The sequence below is a fragment of the Hemiscyllium ocellatum genome, chromosome 12, assembly GCF_020745735.1.
Source record: "Hemiscyllium ocellatum isolate sHemOce1 chromosome 12, sHemOce1.pat.X.cur, whole genome shotgun sequence".
NCBI lineage: Eukaryota > Metazoa > Chordata > Chondrichthyes > Orectolobiformes > Hemiscylliidae > Hemiscyllium > Hemiscyllium ocellatum.
The window spans coordinates 82,977,938-82,998,701 of record NC_083412.1 but is presented as its reverse complement, the minus strand read 5'-3'; the positions used below and the strand labels follow the sequence as shown (position 1 = coordinate 82,998,701).

The window sequence follows — 20,764 nt, the reverse complement described above, 5'->3', positions numbered from 1 at the left end:
TAGTTCTGAATTTAAATGTAATGGAGATTTGCAGCTGCTTTGTAAATTGGACTAACCTGTAGTTGCAGGTCCCCACTGAGGTTTGACAGATGTTAAACTCAACCACACACTTTGTGCCGCAGTATTGGGTCAGGACCTCAGTATCTTCCTGTCATGAGCAAAGAGGATATTCCAGCAGAAACGTTGTTACTATCTGTCTCTGATCAATTGACACTCTTGCAGTTTTGTTGACATTTGATCACAAAATGAATACAGAAAGTCAAGCGGGTGAGATTACAGGAAGAGGAAATAAGTCTTTAGGCAACCTCTTCTCAAGGAGGTCAAATCCACTTTTTTTCACCCTTGCAAGCTTACTCATTTCGTGCAGCAGAGGCACATGAATATCTGAATACATGTTGTCAACAAGAGCAAATTACTCAAATTTATATCATCTCTTTAAAATAGCTAAATGTCCCAAGGCAACATTGAAGAAAAATTGAGCAACTATCTCATGCAAACACGCAAAGAGAGGAGCAAGATAAGACTGTCAGGTTTATCAATGCTCCTGTCACACAATCTTTCCTCATTTACCCTCAGTATCTATAATAAAACTAATAACTCTTGAGAGAGACAAAAATGTGGAGACAAAGTCAGTTCAACTTAATAAAAATATGAAACTCCTTCTCAACTCCATGATCCTATTAAATTGAACTACATGTACAGTTGTTACTCATAGTAATTGGTAAAATTAATTGGTGGGTCTGAGGAAGTGGGATTATAGTTCGGCAAAAGCCAGCAGCCCAAGATACATCAACAACTGTTGATAAAGTAAATTGCTAAGTGCAATTCTGTTTCTTCCACGCACTATTTAACTGAAATTTCTGGGTAGTTATTAGGAACACGAGGCCTGACTGATCATTCTATACTAACTTAGGGTACTGAGGCCAACTACACTCCTTCACCTCATCCACTGTTGCCAGGTAACAGCACAGACCAAACATTAAATCAGACACTTTCCTGTGCTGTTTTTTTTTTCATCATACAATGTAAACAGGAACTTTGACCCTAATTTAGCATTATTTTGATGTTTTAGTGAGACAAAAGCTACAGAAAAATTATTTATTTTTTATTAATTGAGGTTGAACTGATGTAAAAATATTGACATGAGATTCAGAAAATAGGTAATATCAACACATAGATGTCATGTAAGAATGGACATTTTGTAGGCAAAACAATGCACCTTCTTAAAGAACTGTCGAGAAGACATTTACAACAAGAAACATGATAGAGATAAATAAGATACTGGAATAAATGTTAAGAGCTATTTTAAGTTATTTCTTTAAAGTGACATGGAAATTACATCACGGAAGCAATCCATATTGTTTAATTTGTCTGTGCTGGTGTTTATCATTTCTACAAGCAGCAGTGCTAATCCTGCGCTTCTTGTTCCCCTTTTTTTTATCATCTTTCAAACATTTGTTTAACCTATTCTTAAGTATGAATATAGAGCTGAATATTGTTCTGAGCTCAGGGAAAACTCAACTGGACTTTCATGGCACCCAAAATTCACACCTCGTGCATTTGTGACTTCACAAAGGAGTTTCAACTTTTCACACAAGGGTCCATCTCTGAGTTCATTGTGTGAATTGTGATGGAGTGGATAGAGAGTGTGGGAGTGGTAGTAGGCCAGTTAGAAGGTCCACCTTTGGCTCCCACATCAATTAAAAAATTTCCTGAAGCACACATTCTTCTCCCTCACCCCACACCCATCACCATGCAACCACATTCTGCACCCCAAAAATGACCCATGCTACCTTACATCATCCATGCTATCCCATGCCTCCTCAGGTTCCTCCATACCACTTATTATCAGCTCACATTCCCTAAACTATCTTTATGTTCCCCTATCCTCATGTATCCCTCTATAGACACTTACCCAATGTGCACAATACCCAGTTCTCAGGAATCATGTAATAGCAACTGGAGCTATGACAAAATGGATGGAAAACCACTAAACTTCTAATAATCTACCACTGATACTGGACCAAGAGCCTCAAGGCTTAAGTTTGTGAACAAGAAAAGAATCACATCAAAGATATATTTAATAGAATGGACTTTCAACCTCAAGACGGGTGAAAGTAATTGTCTAATTTCCCAACCCGGCAGACCAGCCTTGGTAGAAAGTGTTCTTCCAGACCTGCTTTTCATTCTGGGGTCTGCTGCAGGATAGAGCAGAAGCAAATCGGTAGCAGCCTGAGGAGTGCCTGAATGCTGAGATGTGCTGCTATAAAGCTGATCTCAGTTCTTAGGGTCATCACCACAATCTTCAGTTCTGACTCCTTACACTCCTATCCACTCCCATTCATGTCCACATGAACCCATACCAAACCAAGCCCTTTAACTCATCCCCAAACATACCCCCCACATCACCACACTGGGCTTTCATGCCTATTCATACAGAATATAACCAATACAGAACCAATAAACCCAAAAGTAACAATGGCACATGTGGGACAGTTTAAGAAACAATCGATCATAATTTTCTTTTAAAGAAACTATCTTGTTGAAACCATATAAAAGTGTTAATTAACCAGGCCTTTAAAGTAACAAAACTTTACACTTCCTTTTATTCATTCACAGGTTGACAACATTGTTGGCTAGACCAACATTTATTGCCCATCAAGAGGGTACTTAAGAATCAACTATATTGCTGTGCATCAGGGTTACATGTACAGAGGAACCTCGATCATCTGGCATTTGATTATCTGATAATTGGACTATCTGGCAAGATCGCAAGGTCCTGATGCTCGCCTAACTATGTTATCCAAAATTCAATTATCTGGAATTCAATTAACCAAACAAAATACTGCCCACCCATGTCCTTCAGGTAATCAAAGTTCCTCTGTAATCCAGATGAGATAAGGATGGCAGTTTCCATCCCTAAAGGACTTTAGTCAACCAGATGGGTTTTCTGACAATTGGCACTGGTGCCATGGTCATCATCAGACTCTTAATTCCAGATTTGTAATGAATTCAAATTCTAAAGTCTGTTGTGGTGGGATTTGAACCCACATTGCCGAAACATTACCTGGGTCTCTAGTTTAACAGTTCAGCAATTATACCACTAGCTATCACCTCCCCTATAAATTTATCTTGTGAAAAGTAATTATTGAGGCATTAACAAAAAAGGACAGAAGAATTAGCTTATGACAACATCATATATCTGTCTATTAGACAAAATTCCCTTCTACCTGACAGTGTCAGTGTCAATTATATGAAGCCTTTTATAGAAGTCTGGGCTCTCAGCCAATAGAGAAAATGCTAAATTGCAGTGAACAATTTAAATAAAATGTCCTCTGCCGTCAGGGTTTTATGTTCTAATTTACTTGGAGTGTTGCTTTAAAAACAACCTGCTGTTGAAGATAATAAAATAGTTCTGCACCTGTTCCTCTCCCCCTTCCCCCATTGATTGATAGACGCTTTGTCTGAAATAGAAATGCATATTTTTCCTATCAATGGAGTGGGGAGATTCATTATGACAGCTGCACTATTATGAATTTTTGACTCGGTTTCAAAAGCCTCAGCTAAGCAGTTAGTTTTAAAATCACAGGAACTTTTATGATCTTATAGTAACATAATGAGTGGAATATATAATGCACACCCCAACAGTGAGTTTGGTGGCCAAGAGTATTACTTTGGCAGGAGCAAGATAACTGGGGCCTCAGTCATCTTAGACCATAAGATATGGGAACAGAATTAGACCATTTGGCCCATCAAAACTTCTCTGTTGTTCGATCATGGCTGATATCTTTCTCAACCCCACTCTTTTGCCTTCTCTCCATAACTCTTGATCCCTTTACTAACCAAGAATCTATTTATCTCTATCTTAAATACACAAAATGATTGGGCCTCCACAGCCTTCTATGACAAGTAATTCCACAGATTCAACAACTTCTGGCTGAAGAAATTCCACACTATCTCAGATCTGAAGTGTCATCCCTTCACTATAAGGCTGTGCCCTCAGATCCTAGTCTCTCCTAGTAGTGGAAAATCCTGTCCACATCCACTCTATTCAGGCTTCTCAGTATTCTGTAAATTTCAATCAGATCCTTCTCCCCCCTCCCCCCCCCCAACCCCCACCCCAGCACCCCCAATGACAAGCCTTTCATCCCTAGGATCATTCTTATAAACCTCCTCTGGACTCCTCCAAAGTCAGTACATCCATAGATAGAGGGCCCAAAACTGCTCACAATATTCCAAAAGTGGTCTGGTCAGAGCTTTGTACTAACTTAGCAGTACATCTCTGCTTGTATATTTCAGCCCTCATGAAATGAATGCCAACATTATGTTTGCATTTCTAACTGCCAACTGAACTTACATGTTAACTTTAAGAGTAGCCTGAACTTGAACTCCCAGGTCCCTATGTACTTCAAATTTCTGAAGGCTTCCCCTTTTAGTAAATACTCTACCCCTCTACCATTCCAACCAAAGTGCATAACCTCACACTTTCCCACTTCTTTGTCCACTAATTTGTCCTCATCCTTCTGCAGCTTCCCTGCTTCCTCAAGACTACCTTGTCCCTCCATTTACCTTTGTGTTATCTGTAAACTTAACAACAATGCCCTCAGTTCCATCATCCAGATTGTTAATGAATAATGTAAATAGTTCTGGTCCCAACACTGACCCTGTAAAACTCCACTAGTCCCCGGGTGCCTTCTTGAAAAGGAACCCTTATTCCTATTCTTAACCTTCTACCAGTCAGCCAATCATCTATCCATGCCAGTATCTTGCCCCTAACACTATGGCCTCTTATCTTACTTAGCAGCCTCCTGCGTGATACCTTATCTGCCTCCCTCTCTTCTTAAAGATGGATGTTATGTTAGCCATTTCCCAGTCCTCAGGAATCCACCTGGATTCCAATGATTCCTGAAATATCATCACCAATTCCTTTGCCGACTCCTCAGCTATCTCCTTCAGAATTCTGGGGTTTAATCAATCTAGTTTGGGAGATTTATCCACCTTTAGATTTTTCAGCTTCCCTAGCAGCTTTTACTTACTAATAATCACTGCACTCACCCTTGCCCCTCAACTCTCTTGAAGTTCTGACATGCTGCTGGTGTCTTCCACACGAAGATTGACGCAAAGTACCTACTCAGTTCCTCCGCCATTTCTTTGTTCCTCGTTACGAGTTCTCTAGCCTCATTTTTCACTGACCCAATGTCCACTCTTATGTCTCTTTTACCTTTTTGATATCAAAAAAAGCTCTCATAGTCTTATTTTCTAATACTAACTGGCTTGCCATGATAGTTCACCTTCTTCCCTATTGCTGCTTTTTCCAATTGTATTCTGCTGGCTTTTAAAGACTTCCCAATGTTCTAGCTTGCTACTAATCTTCATCTCCTCGGATGCGTTTTCTTTTGCTTTTTATTCTGTCCCTGACTACTCTTATCACCCATCATTGTCTAATACTCCCCTTTCTTCTTCGTTGGGATGAGTTTCTGCTCTGTCCTCCCACATTAGTCCCAGAAACTCCTGTCATTGCTGCACCATCCTCCCAGCTAGGCCCTCCTTCCAAGCAACTTTGGCCAGCCCATCTGTCATGTGTACGTAATTATCTTTACTCAATTGTAATACCATTAAATCTAATTCCAGCTCCACCCCGCAAACTACAGGGCGAATTCTATCATATTATAGTCACTGGCCATAAGGCGTTCCTTCATTTTCAGTTCGATAATCAAGTCTGCCTCATTACACATTACCAAATCCAGAATCTATTCTGACAAAGGATCACTCGACCCAAAAAATTAACTCTAACTTCTCTCCATAGATGCTGCCGATCCTGCTGATCTTTTCCAGAAAGTTTTGATTTCATTTCATTTATTACTGTTTATGTACCTAAGTACAGTTAAAAGTTTTGTTTTGCAGTACAAGCAAGTCATAACATGCAAAGTTCATAGGGTGATTAAACAGAGCAAGGAATACCAAGTTACGGCTTTTTGTCTTTGTTTCTGAATTACAGCATCTGCAGTTCTTTCAGTTTTTATTAAGTTTATCTACTGAGCTCTACCACAAACTGCTCTCATAGATATTCCACAAACTCTTTTTCTTGAGATCTATGACCAACCTGATTTTCCCAGTCCACTTGTAAATTGAAGTCCCCCATGATTATTGGAATCTTATCTTTTCCATCTCCTGATTTATTTTCTTCCCCACATCCTGATGACTGCTAGGAGGCCTGAATGCAGCTCTAATCAGGGTCTGTTATTGTTTATGGTTCCTCAATTCTACCCACACAGGTACAGTGCCTTCCGACTCTATATCACCCCTTGTTCTCAACTTATTTTCATTAGTTACTAACAAGGCAACCCGGCCCCTCTGCACATCTGTTTATCCTTTCGATAAGATTAATATCATAAAGATCATAGAGAAGTATAGCATCGAAACAGATCTTTTGGTCCAACTCGTCCATGCTGACCAGATATTCTACTTTAATCTAGTCCCATTTGCTAGCCTTTGGCGCATATCCCTCTAAACCCTTCCTAGCCATATACCCATCCGGGCGCCTCTGAAATGTTGCAATTGTACCAGCCTCCATCACTTCCTCTGGTAGCTCATTCCACATGTACTCCACCCTCTGCATGAAAAAGTTGCTCCTTAAGTCCCTTTTACATTTTTCCTCTCTCACCCTAAACCTATGCCCTCAGTTTTGGACTTCTCACCCCAGTGAAACAACTTTGCCTATTTATCCTATCCATGACTCTCATAACTTTATAAACTTCTACACAGTCACCCCTCAGCCTCCAACACTCCAGGGAAAATTGTCTTTGCCTATTCAACCTATGCTTACAGCTCAAACCTTCCAACCCTGGCAACATCCTTGTAAATCTTTTCTGAACCCTTTCAAGTTTCACAACATCCTTCCTATAGAAGGGGGACCAAAATTGTACACAGTATTCCAAAAGTGGCCAAATAAATGTCCTGTACAGCTGCAGCATGACATCCTAACTCCTATATTCAACGCTCTGATCAGTAAAGGAAAACATACCAAGTGCCTTCTTCATTATCCTATCTATCTGCGACTCCACTTTCAAGGAACTATGAACCTGCACTCCAAGGTCTCTTTGCTCAGCAACACTCCCCAGTACCTTACCGTTAAGCAGATAAGTCCTGCCCTGATTTGCCTTTCCAAAATGCAGCATCTCACATTTATCTAAATTAAATTCCATCATTCACTCCTCGGTTCATTGGCCCATCTTTCCAGTCTGAAAAACAACCCTCCACCACCACCCTCTGTCTTCTACCTTCGAGCCATTTCTATATCCAAATGGCTAGTTCTCCCTGTATTCCATGAGATCTAACCTTGCTAATCAGTCTACCATGAAGAACCTTACTGAAAGCCTTACCGAAGTTCAAATGGATCACATCCACCACTCTGCCCTCATCAATCCTCTTTATTACTTCTTCAAAAAACTCAATCAAGTTTGTGAGACATAATTTCCCATGCACAAAGCCATGTTTACTATCCCTGATTAGTCCTTGCATTTCTAAATACATTTAGATCATGTTTCTCAGGATTCCTTCCAACAACTTGCCCACCACCAGTCTAAAGTTCCCTGGCTTTTTCTTATCACCTTTCTTAAATAGTGACACAACGTTAGCCAACCTCCAGTCTTCCGGCACCTCACCTGTGTTTATCGATGATACAAATATTTTAGCAAGGGGCCCAACAATCTCTTCCCTCACTTCTCACGGACGTCTAGGGTACACCTTATCCACCTTCATGCATCTTAGGACTTCCAGCACCTTCTCCTTTGGACATTTGGACATTTTTCAAGGCATTGCTATTTATTTCACCATGTTTATATTTTCCATATCTTTCTCCACAGTAAACACTGATGCAAAATAATCATTTAGTACCTCCTCCATCTCCTGTGGTTCCTCATGTAGGCAGCCATGCTGATCTTTAAGGGGCCCTGTTCTCTCCCTAGTTACCCTTTTCACCTTGATTTTTTTGTAGAATCTCTTTGGATTCTCCTTAACCCTGTTTGCCAAAGCTCTGTCACGTCCTCTTTTTGCCCACCTAATTTCCCTAGCCTTGGATAGTTGGATCCCAGCCCTGATCTCCTTGCAGCCACATATCTGTGATACCCACAACATCATGTCTGCAAATTTCAATCTGTGCTACAAGCTCATTTACCTTGTCCTATATAGTGCGTATATTTAATCACAACAGTCCTGCGCTGACTGCCCACTTTCTCATTGTTGTTCGTTTATCTCCAGTGCTGGAAGTTAGATTCCTGACCCTTTCTATACTTCCTGTCCTATTAATGGTTCTGGAAACTTTGATGAACTCTCTCCTTCTTTAACTTGTTCCATAATTTTCCATGCACCTGAACTGCACCCCTCTACTCCTGCTGATTTTCCCGCAACAAAACCTTTTTCCCCTTTGTATCTGGATCACTGGTAGTCACATGGACCATGATAACTGGATCTTTCCTCTCTTACTCCAAGTTCCTCTGTAGCCCAGATGAGACATCCTGGACCCATGCACAAGCAGGCAACACAGCCTTTGGAACTCTCAATCCTGGCCACAGTGAACATTATCTATTCCCCTGATTATACTATCCCTGATGAAAGCTACACTCCTCTTTTCTCCTCCATTTTGAATAGCTCCCTATAACACAATTCATGGTCAGTTTGTTCATACTCCCTACAGCCCCTACTCTCATCAATTCGGGGAACAAGAATTTTAAACCTGTTAGACAAGCTCAAGGGCTAAGGCTCCTTCAGCACTACCTCCTGGATCCCTCCATCTGCCTTGCTCCTAGTAACAGCCTCCTGTCCCTGACCACTGACCGAATTTGAGGTAGTTAATAAAAAAAGTGTGACTGTCTCCTGAAGTACAGAGTCCAGATAACTCTTGCCATCCCTGATATGTCACATTGTTCAAAGCTCAGATTCCGGTTCATCAACTTTGAGCTGGAGTTCGTCAAGCAACCAACACTTGTTACAGATGCGATCACCATGAACCACAATGGAATTCAACAGCTCCCTCAGCATGCAGGGACAGCACATTACCTTAACTGGCATCTCTTGATTATTAAAAGTTTCTTACTGTTCTTTTAGATTGTTGCCTGGAAATATTTCCCTTATTTACCTTCAACCTGAAAACAATCTATATTAGAGAGTCATGTGAGTTGCTATTACCAGTCGATGAACTTACAGTTTACTAGTCACTCTTTTTCACTAGTCCCCTGAGAAAACAGAGTAAATGCTTGGAGTCCAGTGACCCTTCTTCAGATTTTGTGGAAGGGTCTTTGGATTGGAAATGGTAATTCTGTTTTCTCTCCATTGGTGCCATCGGACCTGCTGAATTTTCTTGGTAATTGCTTTCTCTTGTTTATTACAAGCATATCCTGTTCAGGTTGCTTGCAGGCTTCCAATGAAGTCCTTTGTTCAGAGGCACCCAATACCTGGCCAAGGGACCCAACAGTGGAAAGACAGGGGCCCACTGAGAGTCACTGTGCCTTTTTCCTGACCCCTTCCCTTCACCTGTGATAGGAGTTAATGGTTTGAGGGAGATTCACTGCACTGTACAGCACCATGTTGCATTATTACAAACTATAGAGGATACTGAGCAGGGAACTGTGGAAACTGATATCTTTAAATTGGAAAAAAAATGAAAACATTACGGAACTCTTCATACATAGCTAAAATAATTGAAACAATACTTGTATTAAAAATGCTTTCCAGTTGTCACGACTGAGAGTAACCACAAGGCCTGAAAGTGTTTTGATATTCTCATTGTTAGGTGTGGTTATTGTTATTGCTAATTTAAATGCTTCCAGTGAGGGACTTGAAAATAGCCCATTCAGCCCATCAATAGACAATAGGTGCAGGAGTAGGCCATTCTGCCCTTTGAGCCTGCACCACCATTCAATATGATCATGGCTGATCATCCTTAGTCAGTATCCTGTTCCTGCCTTATCTCCATAACCCTTGATTCCACTATCCTTGAGAGATCTATCCAACTCTTTCTTAAACAAATCCAGAGAGACTGGGCCTCCACTGCCCTCTGTGGCAGAGCATTCCACACAGCCACCACTCTCTGGGTGAAGAAGTTTCTCCTCATCTCTGTCCTAAATGGTCTACCCCGTATTTTTAAGCTGTATCCTCTGGTTCGGCACTCATCCTCAAGTCTATTCCATGATTCAAATGGATTATGGCTGATATCCAACTTAACACTCATTTACCTTTGATGCATATCTCTTGACATCTACTCTCAACAATTTTCTTGAGGAGACTGTTCCATATTTCCAATAACCTTTGTAAAACATGCTTCCTGACACCATTATTTGAACAGCTTGGCTTGCACAAATTTATCTGAAATCCCCTCCCACGGAAAGTAGTTTCCATATACACTGACAAATATATTAATCATCTTAAACACCTCATCCATTAAACTTCTTCACTCCAATTTAAATATTGGAGTTGCTACATTTTGAAAATACAGCTGTACTGTAATCAATTCCTGGCAGTGATTGGAAGACCTCAATCTGAGTGAAACTCTACACCAACACATGAAGAACTTGAGTCAAATGGGTCCATGTTAAATATTTTGCAGATTGTCAATAGTTTGAACAAGCATTACCTCAAAACTTTTAAATCAACTCAGGGTGGATTCATAAACTTGATCCAACACATAAACTCAAATTGTAAAGCAGGTTCATAGTTGCCCCAGTGACTCCACATTGCACACAGTTTTAGATGGCATTTTGTTTTCAGAAGGTATAACTAATTAAATAATTTAAAATAAAGTTGTGACAAGTCCAAAAGGAAAACTGATAAAATGAACAAATACCATTGCTTATGCCTGTCAGACAAACTAAATAGCATGCTAATGTCCCAAAGCTCTGCACAATGGTGTTAACAGCTAAAACATAATACCAGGTCACAAACTAAACCATAGTGAAAGGGGTAGGTTCGAAGGAATGTCTTAAAGAAGGACTGATTGCCTTGGAGCAGAGAAGACTGATTGGGGGATCTGATTGAGGTGTACAAAGTTCTGAGAGGTAAAGACGACGGAGAGAGGCGGGAATTTTATCCTTTAGTAGAGGGGTCACTAACAAAGGGGTACAGATTTAAGGGAAAGAGCTGGAGGTTTAGAGGAATATGAGGGAAAAAAATTGGCAAGTGTTTTGTAGGTATCTGTAATTCACTACTGAAATGGTGGTAGAGGGAAGAACGTGCAAGACATTTTAAAAACTATTTAGTTGAGAACTTGAAGCACCATAGCATACAAGGCAACAGGCCAAATGGTATTAGAATAGATGGATGTTGGAAAACTGGCAGGGACACAGTGTGTTAAAGGCGTCTTCCTGTGCTGTAAAACACTATGAATTTAGAGCCCTTAACTAGAGAGGAGGAGAGGTTCAAGCAGTTTAAGTCCATAGTTTAGGACCTAGGAAGGTGAAGAGGCAGCTGCCAATAAATTGTGGAATGTGGAAAATCAAGGATGCCCAAGAGGCTAGAATTGACAATGCATAGATATCTCAAGAAAAAAAACTGAAGGAGATGGCAGAGGAAGCAAATGGTGTGGCTTTGGAGAAATTCAAAATCAGTGTCCACAATTTTAAATGAGTTGCTTTACTTGCTGTGAGCTAACGTTATTCGGCAAACACAGAAGTATAGGTGGAATGGCATTTAGTTTGAATTACAGGCTTAAGTTCCTGCAGTGTACAAGGTGAGAGGCCAGCCAGGAGACCATTGGAACATCCTGTCAGTATGAAGACATTTATTCTGGTAGCATTAAAATTAACAGAGCAGAATACCCTGACCGCTGAGCTCCTATGAGTGCTGTAAGCTTGGACATATATAACCTAACTCCAGATTTGAATCAGTAATTCTAAATGCACACAAAGACTATTCATCAATTTAATTATTACTGGTGCCACTTAGTCTTCAGTAATAAAATCCTGCTGTGATTTAGGATTGAGCCTCAGGGCATTATGAAGACATAATATGGCTTTGTACAGTGCTGTTAAAACTAGAGTATGTATTCATTTCTTTTCTGAACAGTTGTTGATGTTGTTAAAAAAAAGTCATCATTTGCCTTCCAGCAAGCTGGAGATCAATACTGGGGATGGCAATGAGGAGTTGGCATATCAAGACTTCCTGGGAATTTCTCTCAACACTTCCCAGTGGATGGGTATATTAAGAGTTCTGCTGCAACCAGTCAATTCTCCACCACTTTAGCAGAAGGAATGGGTGTGACTTCAATAATAAACATCACTGTTCAAGTTGTATACAAAAGAGAGAGCAAATGACAAAATTACCAGCAGTACCTCCAATGCAAGAGAGACAAGAAAGAATGGGCAGATTTACTTGAAATAAAATCTTAAGCAAACTGCACAGGGCAAAAATATAAAGAGTTCTTTTAAGCTAAATCGTCAAAGTGAAACCAGAAGAAGGATTCTGATGGTACAAATTAGCTGCGCGTTCAAGCATTCTTTAGAATTGCCTTTCTACACTTTGTCTGCTTTGCTGCTTAAATAACAGCCCCAGCTGCCGCTGCCAGAATCTTCCGAATGGCATGCTCTCCCAATGAGCAAAAGCGTGAAGCTGAAACCTGGGCCACCAAGCATTCATCCCACACACAGCCTGTGTAGAAAAACAGTCTGCATGTGCTGGAATATTCAAGCAAGGTTGGCACAAACTGCTTCAAGAATGATTTCTTGCTTACTCTGTTCGACTGCTTCAGTTTGACTTGGAATAACAGACTCAAATGAAATATAGCATAGTTTCATGCCAAGTGCGGTATAGTTAACTAATCAGAGGAGGTAACATATTCATTCCTAGGGAGTTCAAAGTATTTATTCTTCTTGTTTTCAAATTGATATATATCAACGTTACCACAAACCATTATTGACTGTCAGTGGTGTGCACAAATTCACCAGAGTGCGAGAAAAAACACTGAAAACAGTTAGAATTAGCTTTCAATATCAACTTTAAATAGACTGACCTGTCACAGTTAAGCTTTTTATCCAAATGACGTTACGCTTCACGCTTTTTCTATTTCAATAAAGAAGAGGGGATCTGGAAACTCAAATGTTTATCTCATGTAAAGTTTGATAAGAATACAAAAAGCAGATTCTATCTGTTTACTCCTTGGACATCAAGAGGTAGCGGTTTAAGAATGAAAATGGAAACAAGGCTGTGGTAGAACCCAGGGGAAAGACTAAGCTCCATGAAATACTTACAATGAGTACGTGTAAAGATACAGACATACACACACAAGCAAATTAGAAAATAATTTTTAAAACAAATCCCTTCATAAATTCACAATATTCCCCAATTACAAAAAGTTAAAATGGTACGCTAAAACAGAATAACATCTTTGAAACATAACTCAGCAACTTTGACCAAGCAAAATACCTCAATCATCAGAAATTTAAAATTAAAGGAAAACCAATCTCTTTTAGAATGAATCAATTGAGATTTCAGATCAAAGCAGTTTCCATGCACATTGACACATTGACACCAATGTTAATGAAAATGTTAAATTAGCTTCATAGAAGGTACTTGTGATTTTTCATTCATATCAAAATTCCCCATAACTAAAATAAAATTATAGGGCTGAGCTGAATAAGTATAATCTAAGAAACAATTCAGAACAGTAATTTCTCATTAATAAGCCTAGAAACACAATCCATTTCTACAAACAGCCAAGGTTACATTTTGAGATTTATCAACAACTTCCATCCATTCAGGTGAGTTTACAAAGGTTCTTTACCAAGACATGTTTTTGAAATCCCTTGCAAATTCATCCAATAATTTAGCACCAGTTGACTCAGTTTACTGCTACTCCCAGTCTAGAATGCACAGCAAGCTCCAAACAATTAGACCTCAAACCAGTAATAAGAGTCCATCCTCACATCCTCAAGGCAGACTCACACTCACTCTTTGAAGCGATCACTCAGCCAAGGCCATGAAACTGGCACCGAGGTACAAAAAAAGTTAGAGAAGGAAGAAAGTAATAATTAAGCACCTCACTTCTGTCCAGGGCGTGCATGAAAATCTCTATCTTTTCCTCAAAAAACGTCGTTCTAACGACCCGGACAGTTCAAGTAGGAAAGAGGAAATTTTACAGGCAGCACAAAGGAAATCTGCTCATTGCCTTCCATTGTGGAAAAGAGGGTGTTGCTTCATTCACTGTTTAATACATCTGGCGAAGAGCAATGATTTGTAGCCCAACATTTACAACACAAAACAAAATCCATCGACTCTTACCTTTATTGTACTGGCCATTTTAAATCAAAAGAAGTCTTTTTCGAATCTATATATTGTTAACGAAGTTTATGCCCAGTCAGGGCTGTTGAAGTTTTTTTTTGGAGGCGGCGAGATTGTGCTAAGTCTGGGAAATGAAGTCAGTCTGTAGCAGGAAGAGGTTTCTATTGGTTCTGGCTGGGTTAGCTCTAAGAAACAGGATATTTTGGAGTATAGAGATAAGAGTGACCAGAAAACAATGTTGTTTTTCTTGATGCGTAGTTGATGATTTCTTTTTTTCTCCTCTCTCTGCTATGTTTCGAAAGCTGATCTTCAAGGCAGGTGTGAGATGATGGTTACATGTCTAATTCACACAGTTTTACCACAGGATACAGATGTCATATCGAAACAAGGACTTAAAAATCTGACCATAAGTCTGAACTTGAGGCCCTGTGTACATTACGGTGATGATGATTATTATTTCCTCTTTGCCCCCACTGGCATTTTCCTCCCCCTCCTCTTTTGAAGGTGCTGATATATGTTGCTATGCCATTCCACAAATGTAACAGACCTTTGGTGTCTTGCCCAAGTGCTGTTTCTCATCAGTGAGACACATTATAGTCAAATTAATCCTTCTTTTATATAACATCTAAAATATGGGACAAGGAATGTGCAGATAAATTCAACCCTAACAAAGATTTTACCAATTACTTATAGTACAATAAAGTCCTACAGGATTACAGTCTGTCCAAAAGAGCCATGGACCTGAAATTACATTGGGTCATCTAAAACTTCTCCCTAAATATTTCAGCAATCATTAACCCAAATTTGGAACAGTTTCTTCTCAGGGCCTGTGTGATGTGGATATGTTAACAATCCACACAGGAGTACAGCAGCATGGATAAACCATTCAGTTGACTGACCTTGTTCCATCATTCAATGCAATCATGGCTGATAATCCATTCCGTGTTATTTTAACTTATTTCTTTACACCTTTGGCATTTAGAAATCTGTCAAACTCACGTTTAAACAAACTTAATAATTTAACTTTTACAGCTTTCTGAGGAAAAGAATTTCTCTTCATCTTGTTCCTAACTGGTTTCTCACTTTATTTAAAATTATATTCCTTGATTCTCCGCTTCCTAAACTGCGGATACTGTCACGTGCAGCTACTTTGTCTATCCTTGAAAGTAGTTTGAAGGCTTCAATGATATCACCCTTCGAAACTCTAGATAATACAAGCCTAGTTTTTCCCAAGTGTCACTTCAAAGGCCAGTCCCACTGTCCAGGGAACAAGTCTGCTGAATGGTCATTGCACTGTTTCTGTGAAAATAATATCCTTCTTCAGATAAGGAGAGCAAACCTAAACACAGTACTTCAGGTGCACTCTAACCAAGCTCTTATACAATTGAAGCAAGACTTGACTACTCCTGCTCTCAAATCGTCTTGCAATAAAGGCTAACAATAACATTAGCCTTCCTAATTGCTTGCTGTGCCTGCATGTCTGCTTCACTGACTTATTGTCAAGGACACCCAGCTTCTGAAACTTTTGGTATTGGTTGTAACTTAAGAAAGAATTGTGGTCAGGTGACAGACTCATTACCCATAGATGATTTCAAAATTTTTTTAGTAGGAAGTAATATATGTAAGAAAGTTAATTTTTCTTGCACACATCATTTTTTAATTCATTTGTCAACTGTAATGTTTTGTCTATAGCTGGTTACTCCTGTAGCCAGTGCAGCCTGTAATCAACTTTTGAAACCTCCTAGGTTGCAATAAAATCTCCTTATGCTGAATATTTCAGTATAAAGTGATATTACGAAAGATTGATGTTTCCTGTGTAAAGTAGTATGCTCAATAGCAGCAAAATGATTGGACCGTAAGGCATAGGAGAAGAATTAGGCTATTTGGCCAATTGAATCTACTCAGTGACTTGATCATGGCTGATATGTTTAGTGTCAGAGTGTCATAGAGTCATCGAGTTATACAGCATGGAAACAGACCCTTTAGTGCAACTTGTCCGTGCTGACGAAGTTGCCCAAACTAAATTAATCTCACTTGCCTACGCTTGGCCTATATCCTTCTGGACATTTCCTGTCTTTGTACCCGTCCAAATGTCTTTTAAATGTTGTAATTATACCTGCATCTACCATTTCCTCTGGGAATTCATTCTGCATTCAAACCATTCTTTCTGTAAAAAAGTTGCTCCTCAGATCCCTTTAAAATCTTCTCCTCTTGCCTTAAAATTATGTCACTATTTTAGAACTCCCCTACCCTAGGGAAAATACTTTTGCTATTCATTTTATCCATACTCCTCCTGATTTCATAAACCTCTATAAGGTCACCCCCAACATCCTAAGCTCCAGTGAAAAATGTCTCAGCTTATCCAGCTTCTCCTTACAACTTCAACTCTCCCGTTCAGTAGTGAATCTTTTCTGCATTCTCTCCAATTTAATAATATCCATCCCTATAGTAGGGTGACTAGAACTATACACAGTACTCCAAAACTGGCCTCACCAATGGCCTGGACAACCATTACATGATGTCCCTACTCCTACACTAAACAAGGAAGGCAAGTGTGCTAAATGCCTTCTTCACCACCCTGTCTATCTGTGACACAACGTTCAAGGAACTACGCACCTGAGCCCTTAGGTCTCTGTTTGACAACCCTCCCCAGGGCAGCTCCACCACCTTCCCTGCTAGGGTCCCTTTCCATTCCCCTCATCTGCTGTGCCTGAAGTTATATTCCTGACATTTCTACACTCTCTGCCCTATTATTTGCTCTGGAAACCTTGATAATCCCTGCAGAACCCTGCGTCATTTAACCTTTTCATAACTTTCCATGCAACTGAACCCCCCTCCCCCTCTATTTAGTTTTTTCACCAAGCCTCAGGTCCCAGTATGATTCAGGTAGAGCCTGTCCCATCAGAGCAGCTCCCTCCTTCTCCAGTACTGGTGCCAATGTCCCATAAATTTCAACCTATTTCTCCCACACAAATCTCTGAGCTTTGTATTTACCTCTTTAATCTTGTTGACCCTGTGCCAATTAGCTCATGGCTGAGCTCATAATCTGGAGATTATTACTTTTTTGGTTGTGCTTTTTCATTTAGCTGCTCATATTCACTGAGCAGAACCTCTTTCTACCTTTATCGTTGGTACCAACATGGACCATGACAGCTGGCTGTATCCTCTCCCACTCCAGATTCCTCTGAATTCCAGATGAGACAGCCTGAAACTAGGTATCAGACAGGCCCTGATCCCCTGACTGTACTATCCCAGATTACAACTACATGTCTCTTTTCTCCCCTTCCTCTTGAATGGCTCCCTGACCCATGGTGCTATGGTCAGTTTGCTCATCCTCCCTACAGCCCCCACTCTCATCCACAGAGACAGCAAGAAGCTCAAACCTGTTAGACAGCTCAAGGGGTGAGGCTCCTTCAGCACTACCTTCTGGATCCCTCTATCTTACTCTCTCCTAATCACACCTTCCTGTCCCTAACCACTGACTGGAATTTGTGCTCATTAGTCTGAGGAGTGTGACACTGCCTTCTGAAACACAGCATCCAGGTAGCTCTCCCCTGCCCTGATGTGTTGCGTTTTTCAAAGCTCAGATTCCAGCTCATCAACTCTGAGCTTGAATCCTTCAAGCAACCAATACTTGCTATACATGTGGCTACTATGAACCACAATGGAATCCATCAGCTCCCATATCATGCAGGTGCAACACATCATCTCATCCAGCACCTTTATTTAATTACTTAGGGTCTTAACTGTTTTTAAATTTCAATTTGACTTTTAATTTGTAGCCTGCAAATTTTTCATCTCTTTTCCTCCAATCTGAAAGGCAACCTAAAATAGATAGCCAAATAAGTAGCTATTATCAACCAATGACCTTATGGTTTACCTGTGAGGTCACTGTTTGTGAAGGGTCCCTGACCAACTTATCCTGTTTAAAGAAAATCTTACAAACTGGGACCCAAGACAAAAAGCAAGCAAAAATTGCCTCTTCCATTCTAAGCCAAATTCCCAATGAGCTCCAAATTCCCAGAGCTATATATTATCTTGGGCTGTGTCTCATTTGGATGTTATCAATGCTTCTTGATCGTGCAAAGCTTATTGCCCTTGCTGATTTTGTTTGATATTACTCTGGTGCAATACATTTCTAAATAATCAAACTCTTGAATAAATTGCAAAAGAACTTTGGAAAAGGAGGTGAATGTGGTTATCAAGAAATATTCTCATGATGACTGATCCAAACTGAATGCACTGCATTGTTATATTGTGTGTTTTGTGAGGAAATGTACAAAAAAGGAGTGAGTCTTTCCATTCAAAAATCTATAGTTTTGTTCTGTAGTTATCAGATTAGAACCAATGGATTCAACTTTATTATTTTAATACCAGTTTCTGATTTTACATTGATTGTGTCACCAGTCATGTCCCAGACACCTGGCCCTACGGCCCAACAAGTCCACACCGACCCTCCAAAGAGCAACCCACCCAGACCCACTCCCCCACATTTACCCCTTCCCCTAACACTACGGGCAATTTAGCATGGCCAATTCACCTAACCTGCACATTTTTGGACTGTGGGAGGAAACCGGAGCACCCAGAGGAAGCCCTCGCAGACAAGGGGAGAATGTGCAAACTCCACATAGACAGTTGCCTGAGGTGGGAAATGAACCCGGGACTCTGGCGCTGTGAGGCAGCAGTGCTAACCACTGTGCCACTGTGCCAGCCAATTGAAAACCTACCATGACTATTTGGCCAACCATCTGAAACTACTTCATCAATGCCCTTCCTTATAGATGGGGACGTTTGCTGATGTTTGCACGTTTAGTACGATTTGTGACTCTTCAGATACAGAAGCATAACATGTCCAAATGCAAACAGATCTGAAAAACATTTTGGCTTTGCTGATAAGCAGCAATGTCCATCTCCAAAAAGAGAGTATTTAACCGTCTCCCATTAACAGTCAGCAGCATTACCATTGTTGAATTCCTTACTATCAGCATCCCGGTTGTTACCATTGACCAGAATGTTAACTTTTACTCTGGTCACAGTTCAGGTCAGATACTGAAAGGTCTTTGGCAAGAAACCTTTTGACTTCCCAAAGTCTGTCCATCATTGATACGGCATATTGAGGAGTGTGATGAAGTGCTCTCTACTTGCTTGGAGTGGTGCATCTCTCACAACAGTCAACAACATGATGCAATCCCAACAAGACAACTATCTAGATTGGCACTCCCTCCACCAGTGACACCGAATGACAGCAATATGCACCATCTACAAAAAATACGATAGCAACATTCCCAGGATCCTTCAACAGCATGTACATAACCTACAACCTAAAAGGGCAAGTGCAGCAGATGCATGGGAAAACCACCAATTACAATTTCCCCTCCAAGCCATTCACCTTTCTGACTTTGAGCTATATTGTAGATTCTTCGCTATCTCTATGATGTGGTCTCTCCATAGTTCTGCACAACTGAAGCATAACATCCTCACTGTTATAAAATCAAAGTACTATGCATGTTGCAACACTGAAACAAAAACTGACAGTGGTGAAGAAACTCCGCAGTCAAGAGTGTGTTGCTGGAAAAGCACAGCAGGTCAGGCAGCATCAGAGGAGCAGGAGAACTGACGTTTCGGGTCAGAGCCCTTCATCAAAAACTCAGCAAGTCTGGAAGCACCTGTGGAACAAAAGTTAATGTTTGAGTCCAATATGACTAGTTCTGAAGAAGAATCATATCAGATTCGAAACATTAATCCTTAATTTTGCACTCAATATTTCCAGTACTAAAAGTCAGCATCGAATTCATCTTCTTGATTATGAGCTGAACTGCAACTTAATATTTTGTAATTCCTGCACTAGAACATGTACTAGAACATGTAATTCCCTCTGTACTACGAAATTCTGCAGTTATTTTCTGTTTTACTAATACTCTTAATTTTCATTTTTCCTGTTAAAGTGAACAATTTCACATTTTCCCACATTGTACTCCATCTGTCAGATTTTTGCCCATACATTCACCCTTTCTCTATCCATCATCTTCCTTATGCTTTCTTCACATTGTACTTTCCTATTGAACTAGGTATCGTTTTAACTATCATACCTTTGCTCTCCTCATCTAAATCATTGATGTAAGTTACAAAATATTGAGGCTTCAGCATAGACCTCTGCAGACTCAATTGTTACATCCTTCCAATCAAAGCTGCAAATGTGTTGCTGGTCAAAGCACAGCAGGCCAGGCAGCATCTCAGGAATAGAGAATTCGACGTTTCGACCATAAGCCCTTCATCAGGAACTCTCCTTCCAATCAAAGACCCATTTCTGCACATTTCTGTTTCCTGTCATTCAGTCAACCTTCCATTCATGCGCTTTCATTTTCCACCTTAACTTTGATGTGGCACTTTATCAAATGCCTTTTCTCCTTAAGTCTAATGCTCTTCCTATCATCTGCAATTCACCATGTAAGGTGGGACTGCCCTTCACAATTTTTCTATGTAATAGAAACATAAT

The 20,764-nt window shown here is 40.2% G+C and overlaps 1 protein-coding gene across 10 annotated transcripts in view; it reads right to left on the bottom strand.

Annotated features, from left to right (window-relative positions):
• Window positions 1–20,764, bottom strand: part of erg (ETS transcription factor ERG) — a 269,582-nt gene that overhangs the window by 128,037 nt on the left and 120,781 nt on the right. Inside the window, exon 1 of one of the 10 annotated variants that reach the window (XM_060833789.1) lies at window positions 14,269–14,389. The exons of 5 other annotated variants lie outside the window; for them this stretch is intronic. In XM_060833789.1, coding sequence (XP_060689772.1) covers window positions 14,269–14,286 — 18 coding nt within the window. In that variant the 5' untranslated portion in view covers window positions 14,287–14,389. Of the gene's footprint in view, window positions 1–56; window positions 80–13,771; window positions 13,829–14,026; window positions 14,114–14,268; window positions 14,390–20,764 lie in introns of those variants that run through there. 4 more of the 10 variants (XM_060833788.1, XM_060833793.1, XM_060833791.1 and 1 more) reach the window with 4 other exon arrangements.